We start from the raw sequence: 23,568 nt of genomic DNA on the forward strand, positions 1-23,568 counted from the left end.
CATACATGGAGTAATATTTGAAACTGATTTTTTTCCACTTTTGGAAGCCTATCATGCTTCGCCAAGAAATCAGGCTTTCTCAGATAAAGAATACAAATGAATTTGACTTTGGTCGGAGCATGATAGAATAAAATTCAAGGGCAGGTATAATGCTACACCAGAATAGTTTTTGAAAACCAATGAAGTCGTGATTATAACTTTAGCCTTCCAGTTTGTAGATCAACTGAGTCCACGGCTGACTGTTGGGGGCGAGTCATTGGCCCCGATGGAGAAGGTGCGCAACCTGGGCGTCCTCCTGGATGAACGGCTGTCTTTTGAAGATCATTTGGCGGCCGTCTCCAGGAGAGCTTTCCACCAGGTTCGCCTGGTGCGCCAGTTGCGCCCCTTTCTAGACCGGGATGCCTTATGCACGGTCACTCACGCCCTTGTGACGTCTCGTCTGGATTACTGCAATGCTCTCTACATGGGGCTTCCCTTGAGGGGCATCCGGAGGCTTCAGTTAGTCCAGAATGCGGCTGCGCGGGTGATAGAGGGAGTCCCTCGTGGCTCCCGCGTGACACCTATCCTGCGCAGACTGCACTGGCTACCTGTGGCTTTCCGGGTGCGCTTCAAGGTTTTGGTGACAATCTTTAAAGCGCTCCATGGCATAGGGCCGGGCTATTTACGGGACCACCTACTGCTACCAAACACCTCTCACCGACCCGTGCGCTCTCACAGAGAGGGACTTCTCAGGGTGCTGTCAGCTAGGCAGTGCCGTCTGGCGACACCCAGGGGAAGGGCCTTCTCTGTGGGGGCTCCCACCCTCTGGAACGAACTCCCTCCAGGACTTCGTCAACTTCCGGACCTCCGAACCTTCCGTCGCGAGCTTAAAACACACTTATTTATCTGCGCGGGACTGGATTAGATTTTAAATTTTATGGTTTTAAATGGGTTTTATTATTTATATGGTTTTAACAATTCGGCTATGGAATAAGTTTTTTACTTGTTATTTTAGTTTGTATTTATGTGTATTTTTAAGTGCCTGTGAACCGCCCTGAGTCCCTAGGGAGATAGGGCGGTATATAAATGTGAACAATAAATAAATAAATAAATAAATAAATAAATAAATAAATAAATAAATAAATAAATAAATAAATAAATAAATAAATAAATAAATAAATAAATAAATAAATAAATAAATAAATCATACCAGCAGCATATCAAAGAAAAAAAAGTTTGTTTCAAAAGTACACTAATGTTTTGACAAGGGCATTACAACACAAAAAGTTTCAGGTACAGCATGAATTGAGAAAATTCCAATCACCAATATTGTAGGCAACAGAATAAAGAAAAGGAAGGAGAGCAGTTAAGTTTCCTTGTTTTAGGGCAAGTGGCATGGGAGCTGTATTTGCTTCTCCAGCTTAACACTGTGAAAAGGAGAAAAAAAATTATAGATGCCTTGTATCTCTAGCCAAAGGCTATTTCAGTCACAGTCTGAAGAGAGATTAAGATAATTTGGCCAGGGGACTCTGAACCAGACTTTAAATTATATCCATTGGTTGTTAAAAGTAACTATCTCAATAAAATAATACATTCTCCAGTGTTAGTATTTATTCTTGTTAATAAGGCCAATAAATGGAAAAAGTAAATAATGGGAAAATTAATAATGCCCTGCATTTGACCAATTTAAAACTCAAGCAAAGCCCAAATAAAAATCTAACACGATCAGCTTAAGAAGATTTGATCCACTCATGATGATGGATGAGTTAGTGCCCTTAATACAACTGGAATCTGAATATCTTCATAGATTACCATACATGGAGTAATAAGTCCCCATATTTGAAACTGATTTTTTTCCACTTTTGGAAGCCTATCATGCTTCGCCAAGAAATCAGGCTTTCTCAGATAAAGAATACAAATGAATTTGAGTTTGGTCGGAGCATGATAGAATAAAATTCAAGGGCAGGTATAATGCTACACCAGAATAGTTTTTGAAAACCAATGAAGTCATGATTATAACTTTAGCCTTCCAGTTTGTAGATCAACTGAGTCCACGGCTGACTGTTGGGGGGGAGTCATTGGCCCCGATGGAGAGGGTGCGCAACCTGGGCGCCCTCCTGGATGAACGGCTGTCTTTTGAAGATCATTTGGCGGCCGTCTCCAGGAGAGCTTTCCACCAGGTTCGCCTGGTGCGCCAGTTGCGCCCCTTTCTAGACCGGGATGCCTTATGCACGGTCACTCACGCCCTTGTGATGTCTCGTCTGGATTACTGCAATGCTCTACATGGGGCTCCCTTGAGGGGCATCCGGAGGCTTCAGTTAGTCAGAATGCGGCTGCGCGGGTGATAGAGGGAGCCCTCGTGGCTCCCGTGACACCTATCCTCGCAGACTGCACTGGCTACCTGTGGCTTTCGGGTGCGCTTCAAGGTTTTGGTGACAATCTTTAAAGCGCTCCATGGCATAGGGCCGGGCTATTTACGGGACCGCCTACTGCTACCAAACACCTCTCACCGACCCGTGCGCTCTCACAGAGAGGGACTCCTCAGGGTGCCGTCAGCTAGGCGGTGCCGTCTGGCGACACCCAGGGGAGGGGCCTTCTTTGTGGGGGCTCCCACCCTCTGGAACGAACTCCCTCCAGGACTTCGTCAACTTCCGGACCTCCGAACCTTCCGTCATGAGCTTAAAACACACTTATTTATCTGCGGGACTGGATTAGATTTTAAATTTTATGGTTTTAAATGGGTTTTATTATTTATATGGTTTTAACAATTCGGCTATGGAATAAGTTTTTACTTGTTATTTTAGTTTGTATTTATGTGTATTTTATGCCTGTGAACCGCCCTGAGTCCCTAGGGAGATAGGGCGGTATATAAATGTGAACAATAAATAAATAAATAAATAAATAAATAAATAAATAAATAAATAAATAAATAAATAAATAAATAAATAAATAAATAAATAAATAAAAATATAAATAAATAAATAAATAAATCATACCAGCAGCATATCAAAGAAAAAAAAGTTTGTTTCAAAAGTACACTAATGTTTTGACAAGGGCATTACAACACAAAAAGTTTCAGGTACAGCATGAATTGAGAAAATTCCAATCACCAATATTGTAGGCAACAGAATAAAGAAAAGGAAGGAGAGCAGTTAAGTTTCCTTGTTTTAGGGCAAGTGGCATGGGAGCTGTATTTGCTTCTCCAGCTTAACACTGTGAAAAGGAGAAAAAAAATTATAGATGCCTTGTATCTCTAGCCAAAGGCTATTTCAGTCACAGTCTGAAGAGAGATTAAGATAATTTGGCCAGGGGACTCTGAACCAGACTTTAAATTATATCCATTGGTTGTTAAAAGTTACTCTTATACCACTGAAAAAGAGAATACTGTAAACCCACAGATTATTTTTAATTCAAAATAATTTAGGTGAGTTTCAGAAATATGTTCACTTAATTTGAGCATGATTGTTTACCAAGCACTGCCAATTTACCATGTAAGTTTGAAAAAAAAAAACTATTTGAAATCAATTGACTAAATCCATTTGTTATCCCTGCATTTAGGTACTCAGGCTCATGCATGCAATGCTATATATCCATATTATGCTATACACCAGGGGTGTCAAATTCATGGCGTCACTTTTTTGTCACGTGACGTATCGTGACTTCCCCCCCCCTTTGCAAAAATGGGAGTGGGCGTGACTAGCACGTGACGCATCCAGCCCGCAGGCCGCGAGTTTGACACCCCTGCTATAGACAATTTAGAAGAAAACTTGGGAAAACAGCAGATGAAAGAACAGATATTCTGTAGAAAAGCACTTTGTTCTTGCCAAGGTCTTTTGCTTTTGGTGGAGAGGAATTACGTGCATTTTCTGCTACAAATGGAAGAACTGCTCAAACTGAAACAAAATAAATGTTTTCGCCAGAAGAGAACAATAGATAGAAAGGTAGTTAAGTAGGAGGAAGGAGATGCAGCCTGTTTATCTGCTTCATCATCCATTTCAGATTTTTAACAGCTGTAATAAAACTAACTCTGTTCTATTTTCTTCAAAGCTAGTTATTTACCTTTGTGAACTCTGCTGAGCAGAATCCTAGGTACATTTATTTGGGTTCCACCTTTTGAACCACATTTGCAAATATTTATTAATGTAGCTGAAAGCAATGAGTAACAATTCCCTACTTCTTACAGAGATAGCGATCTGAAACTCAATCCATTTTAAGTAAGCAGTGGTTAACAAGCTGATTAGTTAGACACTATGAATACACTATGAGACTTAAATCTGCTGTTTTAGAGTACCTCTGCTTAGAAAGGATTAAAGGAACTAAGCCCTTTTAAACTCAGTAGGGTGTACTTCTAAGTAGACAAAACTCTCTCAGTTTATCTATTTTGCTGAAGAAGGATCATTAATATTAGTACTCCACAGAAATTCAGAATCAAAAGTCCACAGAAATTCACAGTAATACAAAAATAGATTTTCTGCATAGTTCAAGAAGTGTCCAGTTGAACACATGCATATAAGGAGGCTCAACTGGGATAAAACTACACTACCTTTACTGCCCCAAATGATTCTGAAGAATGTATAAAGTGAGATGGTAAGGTTTGTAAAGGCTGCAATGTATTGATATATGGAGCATCAGGAGATTTGAGAAGGTTCTCATCCATCAGTGTGTCTATTCATAAGATAATATGAGCCATACCAGACAGTTCTCCTATTGAGACTCTAACTATATAAAAAGAGGCCTGTTTGTTTTCAACTTCCAAAGTTATATAGCTCCAATGGCCAAATTGCCCATGAGGAAATTTCATTTAGTGGCCTAACTTGATTGACTGTAATTTCTACCACCTGTTTCTGAGAGGATCAAGTAATTCCTTTAGGTGATCTCTTTTGGTCAAAGTCTAGCCAGGAAATAAATGTAACAATAAATAACGTGATCGTTACAACGCAGCTGTAGGACCATAACTAGAGGCCTGTTATGTGGATTCAATATCATGTAGTAAAAGGAGAAGAGGAACAGTGTTAAATCACACTGGTGCAGAAGTTTTACAATTTGAGTCTGTCCACACCATTCAGAAATACTGTGTAGCAAATCTAATATAGCATGTGTGTATTTTTGTATTAGAAAATTAAAGAATTCAGAAATACATTTTTTTATCTTAGGACAAAATGACATGTAATGAAAAACAGAAAGTTCAAGTTATTCCTAACTCTTGTATTTTTTACTCATCCTGTACATAATTCTTCTACAAAGAGTGTTGCAGCTTTGAAATGCTTGTAGTTGTATTACTGAATTGTTGAATATTTGTTTCAAAGTGTCAATATATTTTGACGTTAAACAGGGATTTTAAATTCCTATGTGTCCAGCCGATGATACATTTATCCTCTGGATAAGCGTATGGCTTATCTTGGAAAGCTTAAGCAGGAGGGCAACAGTCAATACTTGAACAGGAGACCACTAGGGAATCCCAAGCTTCTTGGAAAGAAACCCCCCACCCCAAGAACTCTTCAAATATCCCAGAAGAAGACAGGGGCAACCTGATGTCATACTGTTGTCAGGAACATCTGCATGCAAGAAATATGTCATAACATCAACTCTGGTAGGACAGTGCTGCTGCCTTCAAACAAAGTTAGAACTTAATTCCAGTTTTTCTCCTTCATGAGACTTCATGAGTTATTGAAGTACCAGTATGAAAAGGGTAGTCACTGTCTTGAACCTGATATGATATGGCTGACAACTAGAGTCTATGCTTCAGCCAGTGTTGCAACATCTAATGGGTACAATAATAAAGAAATAATAGAAAATAAACATGGATTTGAATAAGGATGGCTGTTCTTTTGATGAATCAAAGATATATTGATACATATCGTTCCTTTATTATGGAAGTACTTAGCATAGCACAGATATATGGTTTGAGTCTGAGTAATAACATTGGTCCTTTCACTGGGTTGAATTCTGAGTAAAACCCAAAGAATCCTCAAAGCAGTAATCAACATCTTCATTTCAATCGATTTGCCAAGGGCATTTTTTTTATTTGTGCCAGTTAGTCCATTCAGCCAGGCGCATCTCTCTTGCAAACTGCTCTGCCTACCTTCATTAATTTTAAGGCCTGTAAATGAGGTCTATTGTCAGGCGGCAGCTCCTCGCTGAACATGGCAGATTGACAAGTAATTTGGGAGAAGTCCCAGAGAAGGCGGTGTAACAGCAGGCAGTGCCCAGTACTCCAACCTCCCAGTGGTGATTCTTTCCCCCCAAACATTTCATTTCAGAGAAGTTGGATTTCAACTCGTGATTGCTCTGCCAGCTGTCTGATCTTTATGTATCCAGAAATTAGTCTGAGCTGATGATTGGCCCAAGCATGCTAAATGTTTTCCTTTCAATGATTTAATACTATTGGTGGTGGTGTTTTTTCTTGTCTTCCAAAAGATGAAGCAATTCTGACATACAATTATATTCTTTTAAGTAAATCCAAGCAAGCCAAGTCATCAGATTTTGTTTTTAAGTGGTCAAGCACTGGCCAGTTCAACCAAGGTATGTCCCATGGAACTTTCCCCCACATTACTCCATTGTTACTCTCTGTTGAAATATGACTGTGTTTATGAGGGTAAAAACATGATTTTACAAGTTTGTAAAAAGGGTTCATCTTTTCAAAGCTGGGAGGGGAGGGAGCGGGGAGGGAGGGAGGGAGGGAGAGAGAGGGAACACAACATCCTACCCTCCAAGCACAGACCTGTTTGAATCTCATTTTACCATCTCTACATCCTGTTCAGCTTTCAAGTTTAAAGAGGTCCCTAAGCACACAGCTGTATCAAGGCCTCTATACTATGAACTTCACTAGAAATGTAAACCTATCCCCCTGTATTATGAATTACCACCTCAATTGCCAGTTGTGAGAAGAAACTAAAAAGCAATTATGCCTGATGCTGTTTGGTTCAAGAGGATCTTGGTGTTAAAACCAAATAACACATGTTGTCCAGTGCAAAGCTAATCATTATTCTTTGCTTTCTGATTCATCTTAAAACACAAGAGATTCATATATATATATATATATAGAGAGAGAGAGAGAGAGCTGAGAAGAAATTACATACTTGATTGGTTAAACATTTGTATTTTTGCATCATCTGTCAAGGACTTGGGAACGTAATACTCTGTATAACGTATTTCTTCACTACCATATACATCTTTTGGATTGCAACTTATTAATTCTAGGTTAGAAATTTTACAGATTCAATTCTGAAAAACTCAGAAGAGAAAATAAGTTTGAATTTTTGAACGTATTGTATTATTGCTTTTCTGCCATCCAAAATCATAAACCTGTGAAATAAGCCTTTAAAAAAAGAACAAAGGGGAAAACTCATAACCTTTTTTTGTTAAAAGTATCTCCTCTTAAATAACTAACTAATAAACCTAATTTTCGGAGAGCAATAGATGAAATTTTTAAGCCATTACAAACGGAGCTGGCGAATGAATCAGTTCTTCATAATTCCTCTCTGGATAAGGAAAAAACTTGAGACTGCCCACAACTTCTCCAGTCAGTTGCTCCTTATGAGAAGACTGTACACAGCAGTCTCTGGTGGGTTTAGTGCTTTGGGAGATGAGAGAATGCCATCTTCCCTTAAACTATACTTGGCAACTTCCCATCTACTCATCAGTCTTGGATTTTCCCATCCAAAACTAACCGTGTACAACCCTGCTTAGATTTTTGAGGTAAGTTTAAATGGCTAAATGTGCTTAGTTGAATAGATAATTCCCATTTTCCCCTGCACAGTATGCTATATGGACTAAATGTGTTTAGTAGTCACAGCATGCAGTATAGGCCGGAAAGTTAAAGTTTTGCTTGAAGAGAAAACGTGGCTGGAAACCAGAACGGCACATAGTATAACTTAATTGCATTCCTGCACCCTCCCCTAAATTTCAAAACCCATTTAAGCTTGAATCAGTCTGTGAACACAGTTTTTGTTAAGATTTGTTAAAAACAACAACAAAAGAAGTCATGTTTAACCATACTACTCCAACCTGGAAAAATGAATTAGATTCTCTCTGAAAGCAGATATTCATATAAACTTTTGTAAGCTTCTGTAGTAATGATGTGAAGCTAATCTAGCTCTGACAAATTTTGAGTTTCTCAATTTCACCGGCTAATCACCCTGATGAAACAACCAACCAAAAAGCAGGCAGGTCTGAAGGACTCTATGGTGCGTTCTCTTTCTGTAATAAGCTGTTCTCTGGACTGGACATAAAGATCCATGTCTTAAAATACCAAACACATCTCTTTTCTGAACTGTCTTGCACTAAATCAGTTTTATCATAAATTATTATTCAGGCAAACCAAGTTATTTGATCTGCCTGTAAAATGTGTATGATTTATAAAAAGAAGAGTGTCTATGAGAGGGAGGAGATAATGAAATTTCTGCATAGCTTTTGAAAGCTGTTTCAAATGATATTTACTGCATGCTCAGGAGCTTGCAAAGGGTTGGAAACAGTGGTGGGATTCAGCCAGTTCGCATCTCTTTGGGAGAACCGGTTGTTAACTTTCTAAGCAGTTCAGAGAATCAGTTGTTGGAAGAAATCTTATTTTGTTTTGTTTTTTCTACTTTGAAGGGCTAATCCTGTAAGGAAGGCAGGAAGGAAACATTCTGGTGTTGTTTCTAGCCTAATCTTTATTGCCCTGCTTACAGAAACTGCCTCTCTGATTAACCCTTATTACATTGTAACATCTACGGTGAAGCACCCATCGACATGAGTGACATTGAGTTGGCCAAGCCCACACAGTCCATGACCACCGAGCCACGTTTACTCAGCTGGTCATTAGGGCAGAGAACCGGCTGTTAAATTATTTGAATCCCACCACTGGTTGGAAACAGGAATTGAGGGACAGGAATTGGAACCCAATAAATAGCATGTTGGAAAAAACACAAAGCATTTGTGAACATTGTTTAAGAGCTTGAGTGATGCCTTGATGCAGGTAAAAAACTTAATTGCAGGTCTGCTTTTAGAAGTGGTAAAATCAATTACAATTTTACCACTACTTTCTCCCAAAGTTTATGTCCAACAACGACATAGCTGAAAACAGTATATTTTCAGTAATAAGCAAGTGCACATTTTATAAAAAGGCTTGTGTTTTTATCAGTTTAGATTCAAGAATACTTTGGGAGATATATGTGTCTAAATGTGGTAATATGACATCAAAATACTGATTCCCCCCTGTGCTATGCTGATTACTTTGCAGCTACCTACTGCTCCTTACCCACCATATTCCCTTTTTCTGGTAAAGTGGCTGCTTTGCTTTCTTCTCCAACCTTTTCTGCAATTTACCTCTAGGGTCAGGAAGCAGATTCCTCCCTCACCCCATAACACATACACTTATAACTTTTTGATCAGCAGACACATTTTGTGTAGAAGCAGAGACGCTTGTAGTAGATGGTTTAATACAATCACTTTGTTTCACTTCCCACAATTTCTAAAAAAAAAAAGTAACTAAAAGCATTATATGACATTTCAGTTTTGCATTGTTGCAATAATACTACCAGTATAGTTTGACAACATTTCTTCCAGTTTTATAATGGAGCAGCGAAGTCACTTCTATCTTCCATTATCTCATTATCATCTCCCCCTCACCCCGAATGCTCACAATTCACTTAGATATTTTGATTTCCCAAAGTAAGAGTGAGTACATAGCTCCTCTTAATATTATAAAGATCTCCCAAGTATTGTAGGTAATCATCCTTTAGGCCCTAGATCACTTTTCCATCTCAAAGGATCTCAGGTACCGATATTGAGTAATGCACTTACAAAAAAAGAAAAAATTTGAGGAGGCAGTGAGACAAGAGTCATTGTTTTCGCAAACTGATGGAGCTTCAAAAAGTAATGGTGAAATTTAACGATGTTAGTGATTTGCTTAAAAGTCTTTGTGGCCTTTTTTTAGTGGGAACTGATGTCGATTCATATTGATCATGCCTGACAGCTAGTGTTTCTGTTAATAATATTCATAAATAAACCAGACAAGGTCACCTGACCTGAAATGAACATATTTACCGCATCATATTCATTATGGCAATGAGTACTCATGACAGGAAATCAGGTAGGTTCCAGTGCTCTTGATAGCACAGGTCAAAATAGCATCCAAATGGAAATGCTGTGCTTCCTGATTAAAAAACACACCCCTCTTTTTATACATTGATACAAATCAAGAGAAGGAGATCAAATAAATAAATAAACTCTTGAAAAGGGGAAAACCTGAAGTACTGTACTACACTTTTCATCCAAATTCAGGGTAAGCAGAGCACACACACCCCTTTGCAGCTGAGCTTAATCTTGGTCAGTTCTGCAGTCATTTTTTGTTTTTATTATCTCATAAATCTGTTGACATAAAAAAGAATGTGCTTTCACCATCCATGCTATTTACTGTAGGGAAAAATACAAAGAAAATATGCTGGGAAGCAATAGATTATATCTATTCACAAGCCAGGGAGGGGAGGGGAAAGAGCCTTTGTCCTGATTTTTTAAAAAGTATTTAATGCATTAACGATTAAATACAACTTGTTATCTGTAAATCGGATACCAGTACAGAGAATTCAAAAGATTGGTCCAAACAGCTGCCTTCCAACTCAAGATTCAGGTTTAATCTTACTTGCCCATTGCACATCGCTTTCTTTGCACGATTCAATCGAGATGAACTTTACACATTATGCTGAAGATCAATGATGCAAACTCTACCAGGGTAACAGGGCAAGCAATTCCCAGAGAGTCTGCTGCAAGGGACCTCAAGGGTTAAGCCATCCAAATTCCTGCATTATACCAAGATTTGCTAGACCTAAACCATCTTTGACAAATGCTTATTATGCCCTTCTAAACGTTGCTGACAGAGGATCTTACTTCGTAAGAACAAATATGTAATTCGTCTATGTCAAATAAGAGAAATACCTCCAATTCACTATAGGTTGACACCTAATGCCTTGTTTTTGGTTGGGAATCTGAGAAACAAGGAGAGCAGAGGATTGTGACATCAACATGGGATGACTAGCCTTTTTTGCTTTAGCAGTAGAATTATTGGTAGAAATCTGGAACTGTATTTTCTTTCCAGCCTACATTCTGTTCAGGAACCTATTCATTTACATTCTAGACTTCTATCTTCTAGTATCATGGGCAACTAGTAAGCTACTCTACAGATGGCATTGATTTCACCCTCCCCCATGAACTCCTTCTACAACGGCACAATTACTCTACATTACAATAAGCATCTTTGTTTGGTAATGTAGTAAACTCTCCTGGTTGAATGGCAGTTTCTTGCAGATGATAATGCAACTGCAGAATAAGAGACTACCCAGGATGAATCATAGTCCCACCTCGCTTTTTCCTACTAGCAGTGGTGGGTTTCACATTAGGTTACTACTGGTTTGCCATGTGCACGCACGCTCGCTTCATGTATGCACGTGCCCAGTTCGTGCGCATGCGCCCAACCTCAAAAATGTGCCTAAATAGCATGGCATAGAGCCGGGGTGGGTGGGTATGCCCACCTCCGATTTCTGCTACCAGTTTGGGCAAACCAGTCCAAACTGGCTGAATACCATCTCTGCCTACTAGGAAGCAATTACAAATGGTGCCAATGGGGGATATGCATTTTATGTCCCTCTCATCAAAGGTGGCTTGAAAACCATTTTCTGGAGGAAGGTGATACAGCTGAGAGTCAGTAGAGGAAAGGTCTTTCCTCCTATTCTGAGTGCTACTTCTTTCTTTGAAAGGGAATTAACTGAACAGTCAATACTGTATGTATTTTAAGAATGTCTGGATTTCAACCAATATGCTGAACTATGAATGAAACAAAGTTTTGTTTTGATGTGAATTTCTAGGGATTGCAGAGAAGCTAAAACCTTTAGCTGCCTGCAACATGCTGTTGGTAGAATATAAGGAGCAAGCACGAAATATCTTCTCTGACTGAAGCCTCTATAAATTAATCTACAGCGGGTCTTGTTTTGTGTTTAGGACTGTTTGCCTGCAGGAAGCTAATAGTAGAAATAGGCTTATTCAATGTATTGCACAACGGTAATTCTTCATTAAAAAAAGCCCACATTTTTACCCATGTGCAGAATTATATTTTATATGCCAAATTCTCTGCATTTGATTTGAATTCGAACCACAGTGGAATAATTAATTTCTCCCTCCCCAGGGTCGGATTTGGAATGGAGTCTCTATATATGCAGTTTACTTTTAAATCAGTCTCATTGTTGATTGATCTATTGCTAAGTCTGCTCTTAGAAACAGGATTAGGTAGATCAAGATTTACCTAATTTCATCAATTTATTCATTGGTCAAGAGATTGACCAATGGATCATTGCTGGATGTGATTTGATTTCTCTGGGAATAATTCAGTGGTCTATGAGTCAGGTTGGTGTAATGATTAAGGCACTAGGCTAAAAACCAGGGAACCATGAGTTATTTCTGCTTTTGGTCACAAAGGCAGTTGGGTGACCTTGGGCCAGTCACTTTCTGTCAACCCTAGAAATACCTTGCCAAGAAGAAAATTTAAGTTATTTAGAGACGAAAGAATTGGGTACTTTTGTTCACTCGACAGCCATCCTAGGAAACATTTATTTCTTTGCCCTTCTTTTATCAAGAACAAAAGACCACCATAATAATGTATGGGCAGATGATAAGGGGAAAACTGAGTCTTAGGCTGCTCTTAGGAATTGTACAATGAACTAAAGGGACATATGGGGTTTATATGATGGAATGTCTTTGGAAAGCAGAGAAGGCATCAGGACAATTAAGAGAAAAAGCAAGAGCCATTGTAGGAGATTCTTGACTCCAGGGAAGAGGAAGCAGAAGAAACTCGCCCTTTAACTACACTAGGAATATGTTGCATGGAAGCACCCCTTCGATAGGCTTTTAACATACAACTGCATTTCTCTACTAGCAATAAAGATCTTTGCAGAAAACCAAGTGATTATTTCTTGAGAGCTTGACAGTTTATTAACATGTTTGACCTCTCAGTCACATATAAAAAGTCACCATTAAACATAAAAGTATACATATCTTTCATTTTGTGATCACTCAAATAAACCACCCGATTTCCTTTGGTCGCTATGAAAGACATTTCATTTGAATTTCATTTACTGAGAGTCAAGCATACTTTGAAAGATCCTTGAACTTGTGCTCTTGAGATACATTACGACAACAGCCCCATAATTCCTAGTCAGCCCTCTGATTAGAAATGATCAGGGCTGTTGTCTCAAGCATATCTGAAAGGCACAAGGTTGGCAACAGTTGTTTTGGTCTTCCTCAATTTATCACACTGAATCTTCCAAGTAGGAAATTCCTTTTTCCCCCTCAGAAGAGACCCTTGCCTTCTTGAAATGCATCCACCCAAAAACCTGGGTGGTCCTGATCTGGGTGGTTCAAATCTGGGTGGCCTATTAGCATTTTGTAAGCTCTGAAGGCCTGCCTGTTTCCTTGCCAGTTAGGCAAGGCTGTTATGGATGGGATTTTAGGACTGGAATGCATCATTTACCTCAGGGCATCATGGGTTATTGTTTTTAATTGCTGGGTTTTTTAAATCCTTGTATGCTACCCAGAGTCACTTCTGTGAGGCAGGCGTCCATATACAATGTCTTGATTAATTAATGAATTAATTTCAGGAAAATACATTGCGTTTACTGGCAGCTTCCATTCCAAAGTGTCAGAATGCAACATCAGAGTTCTACATTTATAATAGAGGATATATATACTCATATTCTGACTTTGTGCACCGCCACCATTAAGCATAATTAATTACTATTCCCCCCCCCCATTGTTGAATGCTTACCTTGCCCTGTGGTACAAGTCTTAACTTACTTGGAAGTTCAACTTGCCATTTGCAAAGCTTTTGTCAAGACACCCGATGGGGACATACCTGTATTTGAACGTTTTTTGGGGGTTTTAAGACTTCGGCACCTGCCACTGATGGAGCTGCTGTTCTCACTCATGGAGTCTTGTGCAGATGAAGTGCTTCCTGTGGCTTCACTGTCTCTGATCATGCTCTCATATCCGCTGCTTCCTCCACTGTGATAGAACAGAGCCGTTTTCCCCATGGCTGGAGGAAGCTCCCCACTCAGGACACTGCTGTTGTCACTTCCGTGGCCACTGCTGCAGCGATGAGGCTTCCTAGGAGGTGTGATCTTGCTGTATGGTGAAGGAAGCAGGTGAACAGGTGGCTTCTTGTCGCCATGAGTGCTGCTGCGTTCATCTGTGTCTGAGTTCCTGCACAGCTGCATTCCTCGGGTGCCAGCGTTTCCTTGCAGCAGTTCTGAAATCCTCCCATTAACAGCTCTGAGGGGCAATTTGGAAGAAAGCCCAGAGCCTCGGTTCCTGCTGAGAGACTGAGTTGACCAGGACATGTTCTTCCCATTTGGAGGCAAACTTGAACTCTGTCCCACAGTCTGAGGAAGGGACTTGGTTGAAAAGCTAAGGGTTTTGGTAGTGGATGCAGCCAGGCTCCGAGCCTTTGGACTTGCCAAAAGGAGCTTGCTCACAGCAGAGATCTTTGATTGACTGGCTTTTGGTGAAGCTCCTGCAGACTGGGAAAAGCCCGCGTTTGTTGGGGAGGACATTGCATTGCGGTTGAGGCTTCTGCTGGCTCGGGGCATGGTGGTGTCTTTCCCAGTGTTCATCTTGGAGCTGACAGAGGATAGGCTTTCTGCCCTTTCCAAGGACAGGCATTCGTAATGACTCCCGCTAGACCTTCCAAGAGAATTGGTTCTGCTAGCCAACTGTTCCAGTTTTGCACTAAATAATTTACTACTGCTATTGCTCCCACTCTCTATACTGGAGCCCTTTTGTTTCCCACTCAGTTCATCAGGAAAGCCAGCCAAAAAAGAGAGTGGTTGGTTGGAAGGGCTGCTGGTACTACTGCTACAAGCACTGTGTTGGGGACTGGCTCTATTTTTCTGATCAAGGCTAGATTTCCTCACAGGAGGTAGTGGCGGTGTTCCTTTGGGGCGGGTAAGAACACCGTGCTTGGGAGAAGCTACCTTTCTTTCCAAGCTAGCTTTCGATGTTTGGGATGACATAGAAGAGCTCAAGCCACCACTCTCCTCTATATAATGATAGGAAACCACATCCTGTTCTTCCAACTTGTTGGCCTTTTGGAATCCTCTGCTAAGGCTGCCATTTTTCAAACACTCAGTAGAATGAAGGGGGCTGTGGGTTGCAGAACCCAGCAGTCCCACTTCATATTCCTCTACAACCCTCCTTGGGTTTTCCGTTCCTGGTGAACTTGAGATCTCTCCGCTGCTGCTACTGAACCTGTCGGCAGAATTTTTTTTCTTATTTTGCCCAGGTGCTGTTTCAGCTTTGAGACCATATTCATTTTTTACGCTATCTTCTCTCTTTAGCCAAGGATCATCAAATTTTAGGTCTTTTCTTGCATTGGATTCTCTTCCCTCGTGAGGATAGGGAGTTCTGGCTGCCGATGATACTGCTGATATGGCCTCATTACTTCCCTGGGCTTTAAAAGAATTAACAGCAATACATGGGAACAATGTAATGTTAGTCTTCATTGGAATGAATTCTTCGCAACTGCTTACGCTTGTAGCGTTTGATATTGTGACAGTCGTCTTTTCCATGGCTGATATTTTACAGCTTCTGATGGGAGATAATTTATTAATATTTCGGTCAACCCCTTCTGGCAACACAAACATATCCTCAGTACAACGATTTTGCTTGTCATTGATGAAAACTGCACCATTATTCTGAATTGCTTTTGCAAGTTCAGAAGGAGGAGCTTCTGCCATTGCTTCTCCATGACCATAGCATGCCTGGGCTATAAAACTGTGGCATGACTGTTCACCATCACTCCCAGTACTCATTTCACTCAGCCATGAGCTAATAGAGGAACGTCTACTTTCAGCTTCTTCGGCTTTGTCCACCGGCCCCATCTTTGGAAGAGGCAGGAACTGGGTAATGCTTACTTCAGAAATAGGAGCTGTGCTGGAGTAGCACTCAAGATCTTCACTAATACTGCTGATAATGCTAACTGGTCTAGACCCGGAGGCCAATGCTTGTACAGAACAATCACTGTTAAAACTGATGATACTTGTTGGTCGCCCGTTTTCCAAAACTCCACTAATGGTCAGCTCTTCAACTAGGGTAAATACCAGCTCATCCTCCCCATTAAGTTCTAATGGTTGCTGCACTGTGACCATAGTTGTGCTCAAAATCTCCTGCTTTGACTCTGGAGACAGAGATTCTTGTTGTTGCTCTACATTGTCAATCATCTCTCTGTAATCAATGTTGCCGGAAGAAAGTGACTTTTTCAAGAGTCGAGGACTCATTCCAATGGGAGGGGTGCGGATCTCAGATTGCATCAGAGATTCACTGGATACCATGCCCGAATCTTTGCTTAACGATGATGGTGGAGGTGCCGGGTTGGGCAATACTCCTTTCTGAGTATAAACTTTGCACCTCTGAGAAGGAGAAGCTGGTGGTTTGTAATCGGAGGCCTTTGAAAGGCTTGCAATACCAAGCCGCGGTGATCCCATTGGCCGTGGCTTGCTTTCTATGAAGCCACAGCTATTAAGGCTTTCTCGACTGCTTTGCAGGTCTGTGCAGTGAGGTTGTTGAGAACTGTTAAACTGACTGCTAGGACTGCCTGTAACATTCCAATGGGTCTGAGTGGAAATCTCATTAAGCATCCTACTGTGAACAGGGGAGTGGCCTCCCTGGATTTTGCTAGCTGCGGCATTTACATTTTCCTTGGCATCGTTATCAGGTTCCTGGCAGACCACCAAGTCATCTTCCCTGCTTGGCTCTGATGCACTACGGTGCTCTGCCTCTTGGCTTGATAAAGGACATTTAGTCACTGGGTCTGTGTTAAACTGAACTGGTAGCTCTTCAAAAAGAAATCTGTCTGTCTCTTCACTGCCGTCAATGCAGTCTAAGCGTTCTTGGAGTTCTGCAAATGTATTACACTTCAAGCAATCTCTTTCAGGGGCTGTCTCGTTCATTTCTTCCAACTTGCCTTCATTTTTAGTTTTCTGAAGAGCAGGAACTATAGGGACAAAATCAGGGGGGCCTTCATTATCAGTTAACTCCTTATCAGAAAGAGCTGTTCCATTAGGGCCAACATAAATGACAGTGTCACAGGACTGTTCACTGCTGGAAGAATAATCTGGGTCACTTGATAAATGAAGAATTGGGAAGTCTGGATCAACAACATTCCGTGAATGGAAAGGTCTAAGTTGGGTTGGTCTCCTCATTCTGCCTTCTTCACAAGAACTTTCTCCTCCGGAAGAGCTTGATGTGGTATACTAGAAATCAGAAGAGAGAGATGAAAAGTTAGAAGTCCAAAAAGTGCTTTCCAGAACCATGCACTCAAGTAAGCAGTGATATGCCTACTAATATTTAGAATGCCATTGTGCCTCATTCAGGATACATCTTTCCCAGTCTGATGCTCTCAGTTATAAAATACTCAGTTATAATGCTCAATGGGGATTTTGACAGTTCTGGACCCAACACATGCGGAGGGGACTAGAATGGGACAGAGTGCAGTAATTTGTCCCAGTGTATTAGGTACTATCTCCACAACAGTCATACTGTCTGATGTCATGGAGAAAATGGTCAAATCCTTACAGAATTTGCTTGTGCATTTTAAGCAGGTCCATATGCACACATGCATGCACACACATGAAAACACACACACACACACACACACACACACACACACACACAATTTAGGATAGCAACGTCATGAGTAAAAAATAATTCTGAGGTGAAAGGAATACTAATTGACTTCAAGCATTTTAATTCTTTAGTGAATTCTATTAATTATAAAATTTGCAAACATTAGCATTTCTCAAATGCACAGAGAAGCAACGTGAGCCTCAGAATTCCATCTAAAGTTATCTTTTTAGGCACTCACTATCCCTCAAGACGATATTACAAAGTCAAATATTGTGCAGCCTAATTAAAAAAACACACCAAATCACACTTACTAGATGACTTAATGAGTCATATTTTTGACAATGTTGCTTAAGTGCATAACTTGGGAAAGTTCTGATAATGCTGGAAGATGATAGCAGCTGATCTTGCTGTCTTCTGATGCTTTCAAATCTCGTACACTATCGGCTTCTCCAATAGAGAGTTTTCACTAGACCTCATACAAGGCTCAAAGTACTGATTGATTTGTTAGGCCTATAATTAGCCAGGTGAAGACACTTCCTTAGGAGAAAAAAATATCTTGATCTTTCTACCCTTAAGTTATGGATTTTGTTTTGTTCACTTTCAACAACCACGTAATCTCTAAGAGCTACCAGAACATTTGAAAATGAAGATAATTCACTCTTACAAAAAAAAAAAAATCAAAAAAAAAATCCCACGTCTTAAGTGCTTTCAGCTAGCACTTCTAACAGAAACACTGATAGGAAATGTTGGAACTGTTGAAATTAAGGCAAGATCTGGAAGACAAGAAAGAACTCTGCCAGAATTGTTCCCAAACTGGTCAGATCTAAAAAGCAGTCCAAGCTGCAAATGACTTTTCAAAAAGTTTAGCTGGCACTGATCCACAATATAGCATTTCTACACAGATTTGTACACAGATCCACAATATAGCATTTCTTAAACAGCAATAAACTGCATGGGAGAGTTTCCAGAAGGTTTTTTTTCCCCTCTAACCATAATTATGAAAACAATCATTTTTTTGCTCACTTGACTTAGATGCCACACAACCAGTGTTGGGATTCAAGTAATTTAACAACCAGTTCTCTGCCCTAATGATTTCTTCCAACAACCAGTTTGCCAAACTGCTCAGAAAGTTAACAACCGGTTCTCCCTAAGTGGTGTGAACTGGCTGAATCCCACCACTGCACCCAACCCCATTCAATTCTGGGCTAAAGAATCTAAAAGAAAGCCTTGATAAATCTGAAAAGTTTTGAAACAAAATGATTGGCTCAATAAAACAAAAACTGAATTGTTTGGGGTAGGATAACAGAAGACCCATTTGAAGAAAAAGAGCAGAGCATTTGAAGGAAATAACACATTACTAATTATATTGGGGATGGCTCTGTTATGGTTTATGGTTGTGTGGGAGCCAATGACACAGGAAATATTGCGTGTGAAAGGAAGAATGGATTCAATTAAATATCAGCACACACTAGATGTCCCTCAGTCACTGAAGAAATTGAATCTGAAAAGAAGTTGGATGTTTCAACAGGACAATGATCTGACTTCACTCTTGCAAAATCAGCCATAACATACTTGCAGGAAAGAAAGATAACCATTTTGGAATGGCCTTCACAGTCCCCAGAGTTGAACAAGATTAAAAATCTGTGAAAAGGCATCAAACCTAGAGTGCGTGCCAGGATAACTAAGAGTGCCTCTGAGCTAGAAGAGTTCTGTGAGGAGGAAAGGAAACAAAACAAAAACTAAAATAAAGAACAGAAAGCCTGTTTGCTGGCTCAGGAAATGTTTGGAAGTTGTTGTTTCTATAAAGATGCTAGAAAATGTGTTTGGAAGTTGTTGTTTTCACTAAAGATGCTAGAAAATGTGAACTGAAACAATATCCAAAGTTCTTCACCTGCCATGTTAACGTCTTTATTATTGTGAAACTGTAAAACAACTGCATATAAATAAAAAGTATGTGTTTCCCAATTTTCAGTGGGAAACATCAGTGTAAAAGGTATTTTATTTATTCATTTATTTATCAGTCAAATAGCCGCCCATGTCGTGGAAAGTGACTCTGGGCGGCATACAACAAATGTTAATACATCTGTTTAAATATTTTAAAAATATTTAAAGCCCAGGGCCCCCATTGAAAACAGCTTTGAAAATTCTGGCTGGGATATCTTTCTGTGTTTTCTTTGTGTCACTTCAGCGCCGCTCTAATTTGCTAAAACAACTTTTTAAAAGGTAGCATTGAGAAGTAATATTGCACTCAATAAATGTTACAGCCACAACTTCTCAGTAAATATCTTCATCTTGCAAATGTTTCATTTTTTTCAGAAGTTTTTATACGGTTCAGATCAGAAATTGAGCTTAATTCACACACGTTAGTGATAATATTGGCTTAAAATGCCCTGACAAGCTTGTACTTGAAAAAGTAATGGAGAAAATTACAGGGAAATTAACATTGATGTCACACACAACAACCTATTGTTTTGCAAAGGTTTCTTTCTGTGAACAGTCTGTTGGGTAGCAATAATTGTGGAATCTGTTCATTGATCTCAAAAAATTCATTTATAATCCGCAGGCTATTAATATGAATTATGAGAAAGAAAACTGAATTTCAAGCAGCTCTCTGTACTAATAATATTCTAAGAAAAGAACACAAGTTCTCTGCCATGTATGTGGCTGTTAAAAGCACTGCATAATTCACTAAGTACAAAACATATGACTCCCCCCTCCTTTCCACACGCACTCTTAAATGTACTGCCATGCACTCAAAAGACCATGAATATTGATTTCCGTAGAGGTGGCCTTCCATTTATTTACTGTCTTGGGCTGCTTTGCTTTTTCCAATGAATGACAACCAAAGACTGTCCTTACCTTAGTTTTCTTTTTCTTCATTCTTAAAACCCTGGATGCAATCTGGATAGTAGAAAGGGTTTCAGCATAGTTTCCTGCAGCTGCTGAAATGTGAGCTATCATGGTGGTACGGCAGTTCATATTCCCAAGGGACTCTCGGAGCAACATGGTCAGCTTGCTGTCTCTGCAAAATAAAAAGAATTAAGGCTGCATTAGTGAGCGATGTTTCACTAGCACTGTCAGAATCAGACCCCAGGTTTTAGCAGGATTTCATCCTTTTAATGGAATGCTAATTAGCACGGTTCTTAACGATTCTAGTGTACTACATGTGCAGTTGAACAAGTTGGTAAATGATGATGGTGAAAAGAGCTTCCCCCCTTTTTGTATATTTTCCTGCTACTGCCTTCGGTAGAGGAAACTGACTTGTGGAAACCCAGAATTTCAAGGGAAAATTCTACCGCACTGAAAGGATAAATAAAACACAAAGGAAGAAGGAGACCTCCAAAAATGGCACTGGCTTCATCTCGCCTGATTTCTTTTTGATGAAGGAAGACGAGATTGGTTTCTGCCGTTTATGCTTCTGCCACATTTGGTGTAAACTAAATAGGCTCAGTTTTAAAATTCTAATGTCCTGCCACCTTTTTTCTTCCACACTCTGTGATGGTAATTAGACCTGGAAATGGTACTGAATAACAATTGCTTTGGCAATGAAGAACCTGGGTAAATCAGAATGCTATTGGTTTATTCCTATGTGCAAATGTGAGCTGTCAAAAATTAAGCAAAAGCGAGAAAAGAATGAATGAATGAAAGAAAGAAAGAAAGAAAGACCTTGCTGTTGTCAGCAGTACCTAAGACAATTCAGAAGTAAAATAGTCCCTATGTGTATTTGTTGGTGATGAGAAGCATTAATTCAGTGCTACTAACATGAGCATCCACTGGGACCTGCTTCTCTGAGAGCTCTGCTAAAATGGATAGGAATTGAACAGGAGAAATCTGCGATTCACTTAAAAACTATACCCTGTTATTTCTTAATGAGATTCCTCTCCTCCTGAAATGCCAAACAGCATCTCTTCAAATGGTAATGGCATGTACCTCTGACAGATTAGTCAGACTGCTTGGTTGTCTGCTAAGGAATACATATATACACATACACATATACACTCTATCTATTTATCTATCTATCTATCTATCTATCTATCTATCTATCTATCTATCTATCTATCTATCTATCTAACATGTGTATATGTGTATGTGTGTGTGTATGTGGGGAGAGAGAGAGAGAGAGAGAGAGAGAGAGATGGTATATGTGTGCATGTGTATATTTATTTATTTTTTATTTTTCAGAAATTTTTATTACATTATAAAATAAGATTTAAAATACAAAAGAAAATTGGAAGACAGTGAGAGCAAAGGGGGAAGAGAAGAGAGGAAAAGAAAAAAGAAGTGTTGACTTTGTCTGTTGCAGTAAAATAAAGCATTAACATCAAACAACAACTTTTTTGCTTTTCCATAGTAATATAAACTAGCCATTTCTATAGACACTTATCAGTCTACTCCGTAAAACCCAAAATCAAAGTTTCATTTTTTTCCACCTACAGTACAAAGTTCAGAAGCGAACTCCATGTGACAACCAAGGTACTTATATTCTTTTCTTTAATCAAAACAGTTGATTTAGCCATTTCAGCCCATTCCATCAGCTTCTGTAGCCATTCGTCCATGGTGGGAATCGAAATGTCTTTCCATTTGTGTATACATATCATGTATATTTGTATATGTGGATGTGGGTCTATACACACTCATACATTCTGAGGCTCATTTGTAAGGATGCAGAAGCACTGACTGAAATATTTCCTTTAAATTTGAAAAGAAGGCTGTAATTGTCCCCTGCCCCAAAATACACACGCTTAAATATGTACACTAGGAATGAAAATAATTTTGTGGGCACACAGTGCAATGATGAATATTAAACTATCCTTCCACATTATATTTTATAAAATCCATAGTGATAAAAAGAAATTTGTTCTAATTTTGATGTGATCCTCTAACATTAAAATGACCTGAGGAGAGGAGTTTCCAGACAAGACTTTCATGTGGCTGTTCAATCATTTTATAGAAATCTCCCTGGTGAGCCTGTCCCAGATGCATCTCTTCAAGGCACAGTGCTTCCCCTCCCCCAAATTATACCTATTTTCATGAATACATTCAGAAAAAATTAACATATCTACAACACACTTAAAATCATCTCCTTTAAGAGTTACTTTCTGCTGGAGATGTAACACATATAGTTTGGTTATCCCCTATTAAAATTGGTATTTGGGGTTCTTCAATAGAATTAACATGCTATCTATAAATGCTGTTATGTTAAAGGTGCATATATCAGCAGAATTTGAAATCGATAAAAAACATTGATTTTTCAATTATGGATGTCAGCTAAATGAATTATAAAATCTACAGTTCATTCAAACCAATGGCATGTTTCTATGTGCCACTGAACATCTGAATTAGGGTTGGATGATTTTTGTTTTTGTTTTAAATCAAGGAAAAGACTTTCAAGTAATATACCTAACCTTTCTAGAATTGTTTTGTTTATAATATACAGGACTTTCCCCTCTCTTTTCCCTCTTTGAAAATATTATTACGTTTATTATTTTGAATCTATATGAATATTTCAGTGTTGTTGTATATAGGTATTCTTTTGCTAATTTCACCTAATAATTTTAAAGCATATTTATGTGGAAAGTATAATTTAAAAAGCATGATTGATTTGTATGGAAATACGGGAGCAAAGGAGTGATGTGAGGTTCTGAATTTGGGTGAAATATTTATTTGGTACAGATAGTCCTGGTTTAGCAACTGGTTGATTTGTTTAGTAATCGTCTGCAATTATAACAGTGATTAAAAAAAGTAGCTTTGAGACCAGTCCTCACATTTAGAGCCTTCACAGGTCTGTAAAGCTAAAGAAAACTGAAGTAAGGTTGAAGTAAGCACAGTCACAGTTTCACTTAATGACCGCTTTGCTTAACCACTGACTTAGTGACTGCTTTGCCAGTTCCAATTGTGGTTGCTAAATGAGGACTAACTATACTGTTAAAAGTAGATTTGGGG

The 23,568-nt window shown here is 39.3% G+C and overlaps 1 protein-coding gene across 4 annotated transcripts in view; it reads right to left on the bottom strand.

The window, feature by feature from the left end:
• Positions 1-23,568, bottom strand: part of KIF26B (kinesin family member 26B) — a 361,542-nt gene that overhangs the window by 17,891 nt on the left and 320,083 nt on the right. For all 4 annotated transcript variants that reach the window (XM_058165246.1, XM_058165242.1, XM_058165253.1 and 1 more), the window contains 2 exons: positions 20,485-20,647; positions 13,859-17,252 (listed from right to left, as the gene is read on the bottom strand). In XM_058165246.1, coding sequence (XP_058021229.1) covers positions 13,859-17,252; positions 20,485-20,647 — 3,557 coding nt within the window. The remainder of the gene's footprint in view (positions 1-13,858; positions 17,253-20,484; positions 20,648-23,568) is intronic.

The sequence above is a fragment of the Ahaetulla prasina genome, chromosome 1 (assembly GCF_028640845.1).
Source record: "Ahaetulla prasina isolate Xishuangbanna chromosome 1, ASM2864084v1, whole genome shotgun sequence".
Taxonomy (NCBI): domain Eukaryota; kingdom Metazoa; phylum Chordata; class Lepidosauria; order Squamata; family Colubridae; genus Ahaetulla; species Ahaetulla prasina.